Raw genomic sequence first — 18,653 nt, forward strand, 5'->3', positions numbered from 1 at the left:
TTCCTACCTGCTAACTAGCTTTTGATTCATCTCAAGACAGTACCCACAATCCTATGTGCTTCAACTTTACATAGTAGCCTGCTATGTGAGATCTTGTCAAAAACCTTCTGAAAGTCGAAAACCACATCCACTAGTTCTCCTTGGTCAACTCTCCTAGTTACATCTTCAAAAAATTCCAATATATCTGTCAAACATGATTTCCCCTTTGTAAATCCACCAGGAAAATCTCTGAACACACTATAGGGTTCTTCAGCAAAAATTCAAGTGTCTGTTTAGTCTGTGTGGAGGTGGATTTGAAGTTAGTAGGGCCCTGTCCTCACCTGTTTTTCTAGGGCATCTCCCCACCCCTTGCCCGCTCCAACCCTGGCTCCCAGCACCTGAATAACAAGGTGACAAAAATACACAAGTCTTGCTTGTATGAATAATTGCTTTGCTGAAACCAAGCTCACCTCATTGGAATGAAGGTAAAAATGGTCCATCTTCTGCTCCACTGCCTCACCTAAAGTCAAAGAGGGTTGCAGCATGGAAACAGGCCCTTCAGCCCAACTTGCCCATGCCACCCAGTTTTTACTATTAAGCTAGTCCCAATTTCATATGTTTGGCACATATCCCTCTATACCAATATTACTCATGTAACTGCCTAAACGTTTTTTAAAAGACAAAATTGTACCCTCCTCTACTACTACCACCTCTGGAAACTCGTTCCAGACACTCACAACCCTCACCTGACGAACGGGCAAAGCCCCAAAAGCTAGTGGTATTTGCTACCAAATAAACCTGTTGGACTTTAACCTGGTGTTGTGAGACTTACTGCTACAAAATCAAGTCAGAGGATAGGAATCCTGTGGTGAGGAACTCACCTCCTAACTCTCCAAAGCTTGTCCACCATCTACAAGTCAGGAGTGTGATGGAATTCTTTCCACTCGCCTGGATGAGTACAGCTCCAACAACACTCAAGAAGCTTGACACTACCAGGACTAAGCAGCCAGCTTGACTGGCACCCCATTCACACCCTCCACCACTGATGCAGACTGGCAGCTGTGTACACCATTTACAAAATGCACTGCAAGAACTCAACAAGGCTCCTCAGACAACACCTTCCAAACCCATAACCACTACCATCTAGAACGACAAGGGCAGCAGACAAATGGGAACACCACCATCTGGAATTTTCCCTCCAAATCACTCACCATCTTGACTTGGTAATATATTGCCTTTCCTTCACTGCCACTGGGTCAAAATGCTGACACTCCCTCCCTACCAACACTGTGGGCATACCAACACCACAAGGCATGCAGCAGTTCAAGAAAGCAGCTCACCACTATCTTCTCAAGGACAATTTGGGATGGCCTAGCCGCTAATGCCCATGTCCCTTGATTGAATAAAAAAAAGAGATATGTCAAAAACACCATTAGGATGGCAAAGATGAACTATGAAATTAAATCAAAGAACATAAAGAAAAATAATAAAATATTTTCCAGACGCATCCACTAAAAATGAAAAGCTGCGATCAGAATAATACCATTAAAAGATCTCTTGATCTATCTTTCTCCATTTCTGGAAATAGACTGATCGCCGATGTTCATTACGAATTTACAACTACAACTCCTCGCACTCCACTCTCGGCAGGGACTCTATCCCATTCTCCCAGTTTCTCTGCCTCCACCACATCTGTTCCAATGATGCCATCTTCAAAAACAGTGCTTCGGACACATTTGCCTTTCACAGGGAACTCAACAGTGTTTGACCCATCTCCCGCACCTTACCGTTCCAGACCAAGGCAGGGATTCTCTTGTCCACATTTTTCAGTCCATCAGCTTCAGCATTCAAAGGATCATCCTCTTGCCAATTCTGCCATCTCCAGCATGATGCCACTACTAAACACATCTTCCCTTCATCCACCCATCAGTATTCCACAGAGACCACTCCCTCTGTGACATTCTAGTCCACACTTCTATCACTCCCAACCCTTCATCCCCTTTCCAAGACACCTTCTCATGCAATTGCAGAAGGTGCAACACTCGCCCCTTTACCTTCTTACTGTCCAAGGGCCCAAACACTCCTTTCATGTCTCGCAACGTTTCGCTTTCATTTCCTGGGTCTACTGTATTTGCTGCACCCAAAGCAGTCTCCTCCTCATTCAGGAGACTACCCAAATGCCATTCACAAGCATGACCCCAACCTTCTGGTCACTTGCCATTTCAACACAGCATCTTGCCCTTATGCCCATATGTCAGTCCTCCATTTGCTGCAGTGTTCCAGTGATACCAACATAAACTGAAAGGACATCTCAGCTTCTGATTAGATACATTAGAGCCTTCTGGACTCAACACTGAGTTCAATAACTTCAGACTGTGAAATTTCCCCTCCATCTTGAACCCCAACCTTTTTGTGTTTTGTTTTCCAGTTCCCTTGGCTTAGCACAAAACAACCCCACCCTTCCACCATAGGGTCACTTGTTCCTTGTTGTTCAGTTTTGCTTCCACTGAGCTCTGACTGAAATAACTCCTCAGAGGCCGATGTCCCTCCACAAGATTCCCTGTATTTACAAACTTATCTCCACTCCCAAGAGGATTTCAGGTACAAAAATCAGAATGTGGAGTACCAGTAGACCTGACACTCCTCGTTGAATACACAGGCAAAACTCCCTGATTTGGCAACCAATCATTGCCTCAATCAGGAAGTTCATACTCCAACAGGCTAACCTCATGGGCCTCACTGAGGGCATTACACCCTTTCCCCCTCTTAAAAGAATATAGTGAAGAGACAGCAGAGGCACTAAAACCAATATTTAATCATTTGTCAGAAAAAGGTGTAGTGCCAGAGGACTGACAGAGCTAATGTTATTCCTATATGTAAGAAGGAAGATGTCCAGGGAATTATATATCTTTACTGAAGTCAAATTAAGTAAAAATAATGGAATTCCTACTAAAGAGAATACAAAAACATCTGAAAATTGCAAATACAAAATGAATAGTGAGTGTGCATTTCAAAAGCGAAAATTATGTTTGATCAATCTCATCGAGTCTTTGAGGAGGTAAACAAGAATAGACAATGATAATGCAATGGATGTAACTTATCTGAATTTTTTTTTAAAAACTTCGATAAAGGAACCCCATTTATAAATTACTGAATAAGGTTAGATAACGTGTCTTCAGGGACAAGTGGCAGAATGGATTGCTAACTAGTTTAGGGCGGAAAGCAGAGGGTGAGTGTAAAGAGTAATTATTCAGAATTGCAAAAGATGGGAATCAGTGTTCCACGAGGATGAGTATTGGGATCATAGCTCTTTATAATTGGGATTAGCAATTTGAATCAAAAATTCAATTCCTAAATTTGTAGATGAGACCAAATTGTGCAGCCAAATTCCCCTCCAATTCAATTTTCAAGTTTGCTGACATCACCATAGCGGGTTGGATCTCAAACAAAGACGACAGAGTACAGCAATGAGATAGAGAATCTGGTGAACTGGTGCGGCAACAATAGTCTCTCCCTCAATGCCAACAAAATGAAGGAGATTGTCATCAACTTCGGGAAGCATAAAGGAGAATGTGCCACTGTCTACATCAATGAGGATGTAGTAGAAACGGTTGAGAGCTTCAAGTTTTTAGTTGTCCAGATCACCAACAACCTGTCCTTGTTCCTCCATGCAAACCAGCCTCCCATCCATTGACTCTGTTTATACTTCCTGTTGCCTCACCAAAGCAGCCAGCATAATTAAGGACCCCATGCACCCCAGACATTCTCTCTCCCACATTCTTCCTTTGGGAAAAAGATACAAAAGTCTGAGGTCAGATATCAACTGACTCAAGAACAGCTTCTTCCCTGCTGCTGTTAGACTTTTGAATGTACTTACCTTGCATTAAGTTGATCTTTCTCTACACCCTAGCTATGATTGTAACACTACATTCTGCAGTCTCTCATTTCCTTCTCTATGAACGATATGTTTTATCTGTATAGCATGCAAGAAACAGTACTTTTCACTGTATGTTAATACATGTGACAATAATAAAATCAAATCAAATTGAGGAAGATAGTCCATACAAATTGAGGAGGGCTGCAACAGATTTACAGCATGGTAATAAAAAATTACAGAATGAATAAATAATTGTCAGATTACGTTCAACACAGTTAAACGTTAGGTAGTACATTTCGTTAGGGAGAACAGGGGAGTCATATAATGCTTGGGAGGACAAGTCTGGATGTGGTAGAAAAAGTAGGATCAAGAGTCTTATATAAGAATCTAGCACATACAGGGTTAACATAGGATTGAGTACAGTACCACCCACTCAGTGATGTGAGAGAATTTGACCCCCACATCTTGGTGTGGCAGGGAGGTGGGGGTGGTGGTGGTGGTTTAGTGTTGAACAGAACTATATGCACAAGCAATCATGGAGATAGCTTTTAATTTAAACCCTTGACTGTATATACGTATATTGTTCTTGTGGCTATTAAATACATAAAGTTGCCCTACTCAAGACTACAAAAACTTTATGATCTAGCAAACAGTATCGGACACCCTACAACATGGCAGCAGCAAATGGAAAAACTCGAAACCTCGCAAAAATGCAGAGACACACTAAAGTCCTGAAAAATTAAAGAAAAATGTGAAGAACCATTCTGATCTGAAGAAAAGCTCAAGTAGATGTGCAGAGGAAATTCAGCAAACAAAAGCTCCAAGGAAAAGTCTGAAAGCTGAAGGCAGAAATTTAAAATCCCATCTCTTGGAAGTTCAGCTTCAATTCCCAGAGTGCAGAGTAAGCAGACACAGCAGGGTGAGCTAAAACTTTTAAATTCCAGGATAAACCAAATCCTGAGAAACACTTTTATAGTTCAGTGGCCAGAAAGTTCAATTTAAAACCTCCATTGGAAAAACTAGATGCCTGAGCTTGCTCTGAAAAGGTAAAAATAATTAGTTAATTTGGAAGGATCATGACTAAAGACAAGCAAAGGCCAGGATTTGATACTTGAAGCATTTTGCTGAAATGGAGAAGTCTGCAGCTGGTCAACCCAAGCAGCCAATGTTTCAAATTTTTTCAAGGCTTAGTGTGAACATTTTTGCAGCGAGAGCCCATCAAAACTGGCAAGCACGGGTAAACTCTGTCTTCAAATGAACAGTGGTGCCATCCTGAATTTCAGCAACTTCTTAAAGCAAAACGTACACTTTACAGTTTTAAACATGGATCAGAAATCCATTCTTCCAGATAAATTTGGATTTATCCAAAGCCCAGATCAAACACATATTTGGAGATTTTGGAGAAAAAGATTCCTTAGACCATGATTGCTTCAGGTCTACATAAAAACACAGGAGCTGAACAAGTTAACACATGCTTTATTCAGTGGACCCAATAATGAACAACATGATTGTTAAACAAGGAATCAACTAAATACTTGATAAATTTGAAGAAGTACTAAAATCATTCAATGTTTATTTTGACCCTGGAAGAAAAAAAATTCTTGAAAGAGCTAAATTTAATAAGCATATCAAGCTGCCAGGAGAACTTGAAAGCTCATTCATTAATGATCTGTACAGGATGGTTGAAGACTACAATATGGAAACCTAAAACCTGAACTTATCAGGGATAGAATAATTGTAGGAGTAGTGGATGACGCATTCTCAGACTTGCTGTAAGTGAAGGAAGATCTAACCCTTGAGAAACATATCCAGATTTTTAGGCGCTCTGAATTCCATGTGCAGCATGTGTCCATTTTAAGACGAAAAAAATAAACTATAGTATAAAGGAAACGCCATAGTCCAGTTAGTTAAAACAGCACAGAAACGGGGACAGTCCAGACCAAGGAAAGCAGTACCCTAACTGACCAGAAAATCCTTAGCTTCCGCCACCAACAATTCTTAATGAGGTCAACACTGTGACCACAGAGCAAATGCTGTAACTCCTGGCCAGCTTGACAGTGCTATAGACAATGGTGAAACCAAGTAGCAGCGATCCACTGCCAACAGCACACCACACAGCTAAGTGCAAAGGTTAGCTTACTACGAAAAAAACTACATCCTAATAATAGGAATGGCCATCTTCCATCATAGAGGACATCAGGATGACCCACACAATGAAGAGGAGGAAGAAACAAACACAACGTTCATCTACCCCACAAAAAACAGGATGGAACAGCAACCACTCTTACTACAACTGTCAAATCAACATAGAGTGGTTTAATGCCAAGAAATGGAAAAAGAAAATAAAAAGATATTCAGGTGCCTCAACAACATCCTAATATATACAGTTTATCTGCAATGACATTATCTACTGTTCCTCCCTCAAACGAGATATGAAAGTGTTATAACCCTCTAGACTGCTTAACCCATAAAGTCAGAGATTTGAAGGTGCAAGATGGGGTAGTAATGACAATATAAATATATGGAGTAAATTAGAATAACTTGCAATACATTAGATCTGAGGATGGGGAGGGATGGATGTGTATTATAAGGATCTGATGCATATAGGGTTACGATGGGACTGAGTACAGTATTACCTATACATTGTGATGCAAGAAAACACATGACCTGAACCGAGTGGTTAGTCTAGTGTTGGATGGAGCTATATGCACAGGCAAACATGGAGACAGCGTCTGGCTTGAATCCTTTACTATATATACATAGTTGCTACAGTTAATAAATACATATAGTTACCCTACCAAAGGCAACAAAGACTTCATTAAGATCTACTGAACAGCATAGAACACCTTACAGCATTACATCAACCACTAGAAGTTGTGCCACAGGCTATAAGGCCATAAAAAAACTAATCAACGCTTAGCTTTATTTCTAGAGCGATAGAATTGAAAAGTAGGTTTGTTATGTATAATCTATATTGAATTTTGGCTCCATTATACTGCATGGAGATCTAGTCACCATATTATGAAAATAATATAGAAGCACTGGAGAGAATGCAGAGATCTGCAAGAGTGATACCAGAAATACTTGGTTGTACAGATGAGGAAAGAATTAACAGGCTGGGTCTCTTTGCTCTTGGAAATGATACATGGCTGAGTGGTAACCTCAGAGAGGTCTTTAAAATTATGAAAGGTTTTGAGAGAGTGGATGCAGAGAGACTGTTTCCCCTTCTAGGGAAGAGCATAACTAATGGCCATCAATATAAGATAATCACTAAGAAGTCCCAAAGGAATTCAGCAGAAACTTCTTTACCTAGAGAATGGTGAGAAGGTGGAACTCGCTACTACAAGGAGTGTTTTATGTGAAGTGAAGTGAAGTGAAGGTGGATTTAGAGGCAAGTTGGATAAGCATAAGGGAATAGATGATTGCTACTGTAGATTCAAGTGAGAAAATATGAAAGGAGGTTCGAATGGAGATAAACACTGGCAGGCTCAGGTTGGGCCGAATGACCTGTTTTCGTGCCTTATATTCTTTGTACTCCTATTTAATCCTACACAATATCATTTTTAATGAATACAAAAGTTTGTTAGGATGCAAAAACCCCATAATTTTTAAAAGAAAGATTTAGCACTTTCATGACCACCAGATGTCTCATAACAGTTAACATCTAATGAAGTACTTTTTGAAATCTGGTCACTGTTAACACTGTGGTGGCATGGTGGCACAGTGGTTAGCACTGCTGACTTACAATTCCAGGGACTTGGGTTCGATTCCTGATCTGGGTCACTGTCTGTGTGGAGTTTGCACATTCTCCCTGTGACTGCATGGGTTTCCTTTGGGTTCTCCAGTTTCCTCCCATAGTCCAAATATATGCGGGTTAGGTTGATTGGACATGCTAACCTTTAGTGTCCTGAGATGTGATAGGTTAGAGGGATTAGTAGGGTAACTAAATTGGGATAGGGCCTGTTGGGATTGTGATCGGTGCAGTCTCGATGGGCCGAATGGCCTCCTTCCGCACTGTAGGGTTTCTATGATAGGTGACGAGACCTGCCTCAAATTATTTGATTTTAGTTCAGCTTCTCTATACTCCCATGATTGTCAACTCTGCCAAGATAGTCCCCCATTCATAGAACCACAGAATGTTTACAGAACAGAAAGATGTCATTCGGGCTCATTCGTGTCTGCATCGCTCTCTGAATGAGCGATGCAACTAGTGCCACACCCCACCTTTTCCTCGTTACCTTGCACATTCTTCCTTTTCAGATAATAATCCAATTTCCCCTTAATAACTTGATTGAAGCTGCCTCCATCACACTCTCAAGCAGTGCATTCCAAATCTTAACCACTTGCTGTGTAAAGAAGTTTCTCTTCATGTCACCATTGCTTCTTTTGCTGATTTTGTTAAATCTGTGCCCTCCAATTCTGGGAATAGTTTCTCCCATCTACTCTCCACAACCTGATGATTTTGAATATCTCTATCAAATCTCCTCTAAGAGCTTTCCCTTTTCCAAAAAGAATAATTTTAACTTCTTTAATCTATCTATATAGCTGAAGTTCTTGGCCTCTGAAACAACTTGGGAACGTTTTCTGCATCCTCTTTAATGCCTTCACATCCTTCCTGAAACTCGGTGCCCAAAACTTGGCACAATACATCAATACCTGAGGCTGAACCAGTGCTTTATACAGGCTTAACATAACTTCTTTCTTTTGTATTCTATGTCTCTATCAATAAAGCTGAGGATCTGTAAGCTTTATTAACTGCTTACTTAACCTGTCCTGCCATTTTCAATGATATATGCACATAAACACCCAGGTCCTTCTGCTTGTTCACCTCCTTCAGAAATGTATTTGTTTATTTTATATTTTCCACATTCTACCCACCAAAATGAATCATTTCACACTTCTCTATACTAATTTTCATCTGTCACTTGTTCACCCATTCTACCAACCTGTCTGTATCCTTTTCAAGTTACCAAGGGCTAAGCTTTGTATAAAGAGTGGAGATGGTAGCATTCTGCATGGCATTTCCCAAGATCCTACGACACCAAAAGGAATTTGTATAAACAGCTTTTCAGAAAATAGTGTGTGAATCTTTAGTAATTTTAGAGTGGAATTGCTAGATGAAAAATTGTTTCTACTATACTCAGGATTTTTAGATTTGTCCCCAGCGCATTTAATACCCTTCCTGTGGTGCAGGTTTCATACTCCAAGGTTTGAACGTTAACGATATAAATCAAGAAATACAAGATATTCGAACTGTAGAATTAATCCCATTACAATTGTGACACTGGTCTCATATATAGCTTTTCATTTCACCAACCTGCAGTGCTTTTCTATCAACTTCTATTTTTATTTTAGATTTCCATTAGATTTTTATTCTTTAAATACTTCAAGGCTACTGACCATTCTAAAAGTGAAAATTCAAATGAAATCCTGCAAAACTTCAAACAATGCATGGTAGTATTGTTACGTTTTTTTTTTAAAATCAGTCCCCAGCATTTTGTACACAGAAAATCAAATCTGCCTGTGGTGCTGATGGTTGTGAACTGTAATCATTTGTTTAGCTACCAGAACGATAATGTTTGTACTACTGCCAATCTGTAGAATATATTTATTTAGAAAGTCTTACCAGATGCTAACAATCCAAAGCGGGGTAAGAAATCCTGCCAACAGCAATACCTTCTAAGGAATTATCTGGGTTCTTATGAACTATTTTTGTAAAGTATTATGTAATATGTTGTGAAATGCTAAGTGCCTTTTAGATTGAATGGCTTAGTTGATGCTTTACTTGTGACAGAAAAATAAAATTAGGATTTTTTTGTTTTGCATTTAAAAGTAATCCATCAGCCTCCATATTTTAAACGTGCTGCTAGTTTTGAAATATTAATAAAACACAATCTATCTTTTACGTCCATTCTGATCTTACCATTTTGCGCAGCTGAACTAATAGACGACCAGGGTTTTTTTTAATCATTCTCTCCTCTTTATGATTGTCATAGCTAAATGGGTGGGAGATATCCTGTTCTAAACCTATGTGAATCCTGCTGAATAACCAGTTACTAGGAGATCAACAAGATGAACCTAAGTGATTCTGATATTCCTGGTGGCTAATGTCTGGCCCCTTTGCATCTCATCCTTAAGATATTTACAGTAAGGAATCAACAGGATAACTTCTATATACAATACTTTCTCTTAGAACCTTGAGCCTGTTCCGTCATTTATTTAGATCATGGATGATCTGTATCTTAATTCCATATAAGCTCATTAGCTCTATATCCATTAAAACCCTTGCCTAACAAAAGTATATCAGTTTTGAAATTGATGGTGATGAACTTTCATAAAAGGTTTGGCTCACTGCATTATTGTGTCCAATTCTGGGCACTGCACTTTAGAAAAGATGTGAAAGCTTTAGTGAGGGTACAGCAGAGGTTTACAAGAATGGTTCCAGAGAGGAGAGGCTTCAGTTACACGAATAGACCAAAACTGAAGATGTTTTCCTTAAAGAGGAGGTTGAGAGGAGATTAGATTGAGGTGTTCAAGGTCATGAAAGGTCCAGACAGAATAGTTGGGAGAAACTGTTCCCAGTGTCAGAAGGATTGAGAACCAGTGGGCATTGATTTAAGGTGATTAACAAAAGAAGCAACATGATTTAAGAAAAACTTTTTATCCAGAGAGATTAGGATCAGCAATGCACTAAGCGTGAGATGAAGACAAATTCAATTATAGCTTCTCAAATGAGATTGAAGAAGCACCTGAAGAGAAAAAAGTACTGGGCTACATAGAGAGGGCAGAGATGTGGAACCAAGATCCTGAGTTGCACTTGCAGAGGGCCAACATGGATCTGACAGACTGAACAGTTTCCTTCGCTGCAGCATTCCAAATTTTCAATTGATCTAGCCTCAACAGTTTTTTTGGAGGATACAATTCTAGATTGCCATTATCCTTTTATGTATGGAAGTGCTCCTTGATATCACCTCTGTACAATCTATCTCAAATTTTAAGGTTATGGATCCTTCTTCGGGACTCACCTCATTCTATCTATATTGTTAAACGCTTTAAACATTTTAAAGATGTCAATTAGATCACCTTCAATCTACTAAAGGGAATATAAGGCTAGTCTACTTATTGATAGACTAACGCTTTGTATCAATGTTATCAAAACTAATACATTTCCTATTTATATTTTCTATCATCTGGCATCCAGCATTGAAAGAACTAACCAGATACTAAACAATTCAGAAAATTTCCCTAAAAGAAATATGATTGATGCCAAGTAGGGACAGAATTCCAAAATGTTCATTATCATTTTAGAGTAATGTAGCAGGTTTATTAAACGGATGTACCTATATTATGAATCATTACCAGAAATGCATTTATTTCAACCACTGCATTTTTATCCAGTGTTCACTATGCTATATCACCTATGCTGTAATTTCCAATATTATTATTGACCTATAAACAGATGGAAAGGACTTATACTGATGAAAGCTGCTAACACAGTACTTTCTTCATTTGGGAAAAGCAGTTTTATTGGTAAACTGTGGTCCTCATACCCAAGGAAGGACATATGGTTTTAGTGTTGGTGCAATGAAGGCTCACTAAATTGATTTCTGGGATGAGAGGAGTTGGTTTATAAAGATAAATTGAGTAAAATGGACCTTTATTCTCTGGAATTGACCTTGTTGAATGTTGAGAAGGTTTAACAGGAATGATGCTAAGAGATTATTTCCTTCGGCTAGATAATCTAGAACTAGCGGTCAGCTATTTAGGACTGCGATGAGAAGAAATTTCTCCACTCAAAGGCTTGTGAATCTTTGGATTTATTCACTCTAGTTTTTTTTCCATTATATTCAAGCTTGAAAGGAATATTTATTTTGGATTCTAAGGGAATCAAGAAAAATGGGGATTTTGCAGTATTTAAGGTTGAAGATCGGCCTCGCCGAATGGAGATTTGAGGGGTCATATTCCTACTCCTGCTCCCATTTCTTACATAACAGCTACAAAATATTGTGCTATTTTTATGCTCATCATTTCACTAGGCAATGTAAAATACACAAAGTCTTGCCAATTAACGTGCAACTGCGGAAGCCAACATATTTAGTCAAATATTTCACGTTTTGGAATTTGTGATCAGCCCCACCCCAACCCCCCCGTAAATTTGTCCAATGTAGCATACATGTCCTGATCATTATGGTTATTAACCGGGTAGGACAGAATACTCTGAATCATTACATCATTGCTGAAAAATTTCCCCTGATGAAAATCGTACAATAATTAGGAGCCCTCGACAGTCCTGACTTAAAATCGTACATTAACTATATTTATATGAGTAGGATTTTATCCAGGTCAAAGTAAATTCGTGAATGCTGAAAATCTGAAATAATAGTAGATGCTGAAAAGCATCTGATTACACTCAAAATGACACTTTTCCAGGTGTTGATGGGCTTGAAGTGCTTGTTAAGATTTAGGACACAATTAGAAATTGCAGCTGTTCTCATTTAAATATTTTCAAACAAGATTAGATTCTGTTCTTAAGTTTTGGAGAAACGGCACCACAGCCGCACGGTTTGCCCGCACTGAAGAAGTGCAACTCCTCTATTTCGATCATCAAAGCAAATGCAATTGGGGCACATTAGCTGTAAATAAAGATCCTGAAAAAAGCCATGTGCCAGGAAGCAGCACTGAACAGTTATTCTGACCCACCTGCTGTGACTTCACCGAACTGAATCCAATCCAGATGTTCAGAGGGAACTCTCAACACTTATTTATAACTCAGGGTTGAGTTGAGTGATTGATGAACTCATACAAAGATTAGGGAAAGGCCGCTAGAGAAGGCCCTTCAGCAATTGTACACTGAGGGGTTGGAAGCTGTGAAAAAAATCGCTTGTTATATATTTGACATGTAATGAATAAATCAACGAACATTGACTGTAAATGTAACAACAAACAGAATGGAAGAAACTGATTACATTATATAATGTCAACATTGAACAGTCATGTAACATACTTTTATAAATGTTATGAATAAAGCATTTTGGGGAGATCAAAGTTTGCAACGTAACCCTGACATTCAAGTCCTCGCTTTGTATTGAAATCCTGTGACATTGGAGAAACACTTTAAAAAAGGCCTGTTCCAAAATAGAAGTTTGGTAAACATTGTAATTATTTGAATGTGAAGAGAATTTACTTAAAGCGTTTAACTCTCAACAATTGTTCAAAAGATAGTTTTAAAAACTTACCTTATCGGTTGCATTAACTACTCGTGATAGGATAAAAAGCGAAAGAATAAATTTGGGAAGTTTCCGCATTTTTAATGAGAGCACATGTGCCTTTTATCTTCTCGATATTTGAAGAAAGCGATTTCAGCAGAAATGCTGCAGCTTTCGCGGTAATTCGGTGATAATGCGGACCAAAGTCACTGCATCAATCCTTTAACAAGATGTGTCGTTGGTTCTCTGCAGAGTCTCGCACTTTGCGGGATCTCCACTGTCATGCATGCAACTCCTCCTCTGAAACTGAGACAACTGCGGCTGTGCAGTGTAACTTTCAGTTTACTCGCAGAAATGACTTTTTTTAATTCCCAGTGTATTGAACGCGAGGGTGGGACAATAGTGACTGAATATCGTGCGAACCCAGTGTCCACACACAATCAGCCGCAAAATCATTGACAAATATCCAAAACTCGAAACACCGGGAAACATATGTAATATAAAAAGTGTTTGATTTGAATATAAAAGTGACATTATTAGTTTATCCATTCATTTTGGCGCGCTACATTGAGTCAAAGGGAGTGGTTTAAAACGGCGAGACCGCACACATGTGCCTCCTTCCTAACTCATCACTGCGGCCCAAACTACCATTCTTGTATTTATTTTCTGATGTGATTGCGCCATCTGATGGTGAGAGGTCCCCTGGTCAGGAAAGGAGCCGAAGTAGGAATCTTTTTACGCTTTCGAACTAAATTACTAAATTTCAATTGCCAGAATTACACTTCGAGACTATGTATTTTTAAACGCTTACATTTTCAATGGACTGCAAGGTTCAAGGACGCGTAGCCTCAACTAAGAAAATACCTGTATTGCAAGTGCTAGCTTCACGATTTGCTTCGCGTTATAAGAATTAGTTATTGCTGTTATGTAGATATCCGATTTTGTGCACCAAGTTAGAAGAAATGGCTAAAAGCAAGATTGCTCTGTAGAAGATGTTTGATTTCCATCCCGATTCCTAAAGGAATGGAGATTTGGTGGAGGAGGGGTTTGCAAGATTATTGGAAAAAAGCAACAATGTCACGTTTATTCAAGAAAGATAGTAAGAGCATTCCTAGTAATGACAGACCAGTCAATTTACCATCAGTTTTCTTTTAAAAGTTAAAGTTTATTTATAAGTCACAAGTAAGGCTTACATTAACACTGCAATGAAGTTACTGTCAAAACCCCTAGTCACCACACTCTAGCACCTGTTCGGGTCAATGCACTTAACTAGCATAGTCTTTTAGACTGTGGGAGGAAATCAGAGCACCCCCACACAGACACGGATAAAATGTGCAAACTCCAAATAGACAGAGACCCAAAACCAGAAATAAACCCAGGTCCCTGGCATTGTGAGGCAGCAGTGCTAACCATTGCACCACGGTGTCACCATGGGATGTGGACATTATAGAATAGGCCAGCATTTATTGCCCAATTTCTAATTACCCTTCAGAAAGCAGAATTGAGCTGCTGTGGATGGATAAGATTTTGGAAAGAATCAGGGAGAAAAATCAACACCCACTTGGAGAACTTTGAGTTAGTTAAGGAGAGCTCACAAGGATTTGTAAAAGGTAGATTGTGCTTGACAAATCTAATTGAATTTTTTTGGTGAAGTAACAGCGAAGGTTGTTATTGGAAGTGAAATGGAATGAAAAACAGTGTGTGCTGGAAAAATTCAGCTGGTCTTTTGTCTATGTAGATTTTAAGCACATATTTGCCGAAGTACCATAGAAAAAGCTGGAAATCTAAATTGAAATGAATGGAATGGAAGGGTCACTGTCAGCTTGGATTAAAAAATGACATAAGGACAGAAAACAGAAAGTCACAGTAAATGGTTAAGGACATTCTCCTGCCCTTAACTCACTTGGCAGCATGGTAACACAATTCCAGCCTTGGATGATTATATGGAGTTTGCCCTTTCTCCCAGTGTTTTCTTGGGTTTCCTCTGGGTGCCCTGGTTTTCTCCCACAGTCCAAAGATGTGCAGGCTAGGTTGATTGGCCATGCTAAATTGCCCTCGGGTGTCAGAGGGACTAGTAGGATAAATATGTTTGGATAGGACCTGAGTGGGATTGTAGTCGGTGCAGGCTCAATGGACTGAATGACTTTTTCTGCACTGTAGGGATTTCATGGCTGCGATTCTCCCACCGTGATCCACAACTTTTCTGGTGGGCCAAGGTGGGAGATGTGCATCGCCGGCCTTGAACCTGAATTTGCATGTGCACCGGGAACACATTGCATCTCCCAGAGCAAGCAGTCATTGGTCAGAGCACGCTGGAAACAGCGGGAAGGAAGGTAAGTGATTTAAATATTTTTAAAATGTATTTTAAATATGTTTATCAGTTCATTATCGGGAACTTTCAAGTCCTGATCGAATCTCCCACCCTGCCTGGAGTACTTCATTCCAGCAGGATTCAGTCTAGCTCCTAACGTTCGGGGAACTAGCAGGAGACCCTGCTGGAATAAAGGGGGAGGAAATTGATGGTCTACAAGGGGTTGGGTGGCAGAAGGGTATGGGCACCTTGGCATGTCCATCAGGCATTGGGCAGTGTCAAGGGGGCAGTGCCTGTTTTGGTGGGGTGGGGGGGGCATCCTGCTGTCATTGTGCAGACATTCTGAAGACAGGATTAGTCTGGGATGGAGGGAGGGCAGTGATTGGGGTGGGCTGGGGAGGTCGTCTGCCGGAGGGGCCTGCCTCCAGGGATAGTCTGACGCTGGGGTGGGGAGGGCGGTCTGCTGGGGTGAAGGGGCTGGGGAGATTGTCACTGCTGGGAGGGGAGCTGTGCATCAGGGCACTCCTGGATAGGGGGTCAAGGCTGGCCCAAGAATTGCTGTGGAGGCCGCGATCAGGCTGTGGGGGGGCGGGGTGGCGGTGGGGCTGGAGGGGTAGCACTGCGGGGATCCTGGGCTGGCCAGCAATCAGGGAGTCTGACAGATCGGGACTACTGCACATGCGCGGAGTTCCAGAACAGTCAGACTCTGGCATGAATAGGTTCCACGCCCCCGCCACAGCACTTCTCCCCGGGTTTTTAGTAATATTCACAACGGGGACCTTTGCAGTGCACAGAGTGCAGAAGTTCAGGTGAGATAATGAACTGACAAAACAGTTGGGATTTAGAACAGTTTTCTCGCCAATTCAGCACTTTTGTGAGAATTGCTACCCCCCCTCCCCTCCATGATTCTATGAATATTTTGCTTACAAGTATTTTATTGATGATTGGAGAAAGTGTTATAGCATTTTATGAGGAATGATGGGGACAATCCAGGATCATCACTGACCACTAATGCTTCAACTTACTTTAATCATTACTGTCGCCTCATAATTTGTAAGGACTGTGAACATCTGTTATTATACATTCTATGATCCAAATGATTCAGTCAAGATAGGAAAGAAAATTGTTGCAATGTTGTTCTGAACTCACAAATTCGAGCAGTTTAGTGAAGAGGCAGAATCCGGCTTCAACTGTTCACATATTCTGTCACATTCTCAAATCGCTTCAGTTTAAGAAAGATCAATGAATTAATGATGTTGCAGAATTGAGCATGATTTTGCAGAGTACTGACAGTCTCTTTATTTTAATGCATGCTATGTGATACTTGAAAGTAACTAAACTAGGTTCATGTTGCATTTTCCCCCTATAAAGATGGCAATTGCGCTTGCGCCCTACCGCACATTGCCCTTTATAAAGAGGGCAGCTATGCATACAACTGCAAATGCAGCCATGTATAAATGACTTGAATATTAGAATACAGAGTAAAATTTCAAAATTTACTAATGTTATCAAGTTTGGAAATGTGGTGGATAGTGAAAGTGATATCAATTGACTGGAACCTGAAATAGATTAATAGAATGGGCAGACAAGGGGCAGGGGGAATTTCATACAGAGAGGTGCGAGGTGATGAATTTTGGCAGAAGGGGGCAGGGAGAGCTATTCTAAAGCGTGTGCAGGAACAGAGGGATCTTTAAAGGTAGCAGGACATATTGAGAGCGTTATTAGCAAAACATATAGGATAAAGCCTCATAAATAATGGTATTAAATACAAAAGCAAGGAAGTTATGCTCTGGGCCACTATTAGAGTATTATGTCCAGTTCTGGTCATCACATTTAGATAAAATGAAAGGATCCTTGAGATGGTGATGAGGAGATTTACCAGAGTAGTTCCAGGGATGGATGATTTTAGCTAAAAGTTTAGGTTGAGGAAACTGGAGCAGTTTTTCATGAAACAAAGGAAATTGAGAGGAGTTATAGTGGTGTACAAAATTATGGCTTGTTTAGATAAAGTAGACAAAGAAAAGCTGATTCCATTAATTGATGATACACAGATTTAAGGGGTTGGGCAAGAGATGCACGTGGTGAGAAAGAACATTTTTATGCAATGAGCAGTGATGATCTGGCACTCACTACCTATGAGAATGATGGAATTAGAGATGATCTTTGCCTTCAAAAGGAAACTGGATGTGCATTTGAGAGAAATAAACTCACGGGGCTAAAAGGATAAAGCACTGGAATAAGACTCACTGTGTTCTTCCAAAGAGAGCTAAAATAGGCTTGAGGGGCTAAATGTCCTCCCTTTGTGCCATAATGACCAAGACACTGACTCTATGAATGGAGTTTAAAGTCCAACCATGAGGTGGGTTTGGAGGTGGGGATTGTGACATTTAATCAGGCAGAAAGTGCCAGTTCAGGATTCCGGTGCCTTTCCGCCTCAGCCCCAATTAAATCTGGACAGGAAGGCTCACGGATGGCCTAATAATGTCCATTTATCTTATTCTGCCCCTGTTGATATTTAACCAGTGGCAAGTGGGGCAGTTGCTGCATAGGATGTACTCAGTACTTGACAAAAGTAAATAAAATGATACTGATACTTGATGAATGTACTGGGATGACATGGTGGCACAGTGATTAGCACTGCTGCCTAACAGCTCCAGGGACCTGGGTTTAATTCCCAGCTTGGGTCACTTCCTGTGTGGAATTTGCATGTTCTCCCCCTATCTCCATGGATTTCCTCCAGGTGCTCAGGTTTCCTGCCACAGTCCAAAGAGGTACGGGTTAGGTTGATTGGCTATGCTAAATTGGCCCTTCAGTCCCGGGATGCATAGGTTAGAGGAATTAGCAGGGCAAACATTTGGGGTTACAGGGATAGGGCCTGGGTGGGATTGTTGTCAGTGCAGACTCGATGGGCTGAATGGCTTCCTTCTGCACAGTAGAATTTCTGTGATTCTATGAGAAGGGCCCAGCATTAGGAAAAGGCATCCCCCTGTCCTTTCTTCCAGCCTTTCTGTCCCCCTCCAGCTAGTGACTCCCTTACTACCACCTCCATCTCACCCTAACTCACCTGTGATTTGGGTCACTCATTAATTCTGGGCTTCCGGCAACTACCAGCACTCCCAGTGGCTTTGTTAATGATGAGGAGCTCCTAACTAACAGCTCTTGGAGGGTCGGATTTCGGCCTATGTGGTTCTTGATCATGGGGAAGGCTGGCCACTGGCTAGTTAAGTGCCTGATTGGCACATAAGGTAGTGAGCCTCCCCAAAGGAGATGAATCAGGGGC

General features: G+C 40.6%; 1 protein-coding gene across 3 annotated transcripts in view; it reads right to left on the minus strand.

Annotated features, from left to right (window-relative positions):
• LOC145358240 (olfactomedin-like protein 2A) overlaps window positions 1–13,458 on the minus strand; it is a 56,329-nt gene extending 42,871 nt beyond the window's left edge. Inside the window, exons 1-2 of one of the 3 annotated variants that reach the window (XM_080212086.1) lie at window positions 13,093–13,452; window positions 12,557–12,721 (exon numbers count right to left, since the gene is read on the minus strand). Coding sequence is in view for 2 of the 3 variants with exons in the window: in XM_080212087.1 (XP_080068213.1) it covers window positions 13,093–13,161 (69 nt within the window). In the remaining variant the exon portion in view is untranslated. Of the gene's footprint in view, window positions 1–12,556; window positions 12,722–13,092 lie in introns of all 3 variants that reach the window. The other 2 variants (XM_080212087.1, XM_080212084.1) reach the window with 2 other exon arrangements.
• Between the last annotated feature and the right edge of the window lie 5,195 nt (window positions 13,459–18,653).

The sequence above is a fragment of the Carcharhinus amblyrhynchos genome, chromosome 25 (genome assembly GCF_965287045.1).
Source record: "Carcharhinus amblyrhynchos chromosome 25, sCarAmb.v2.hapA, whole genome shotgun sequence".
Taxonomy (NCBI): domain Eukaryota; kingdom Metazoa; phylum Chordata; class Chondrichthyes; order Carcharhiniformes; family Carcharhinidae; genus Carcharhinus; species Carcharhinus amblyrhynchos.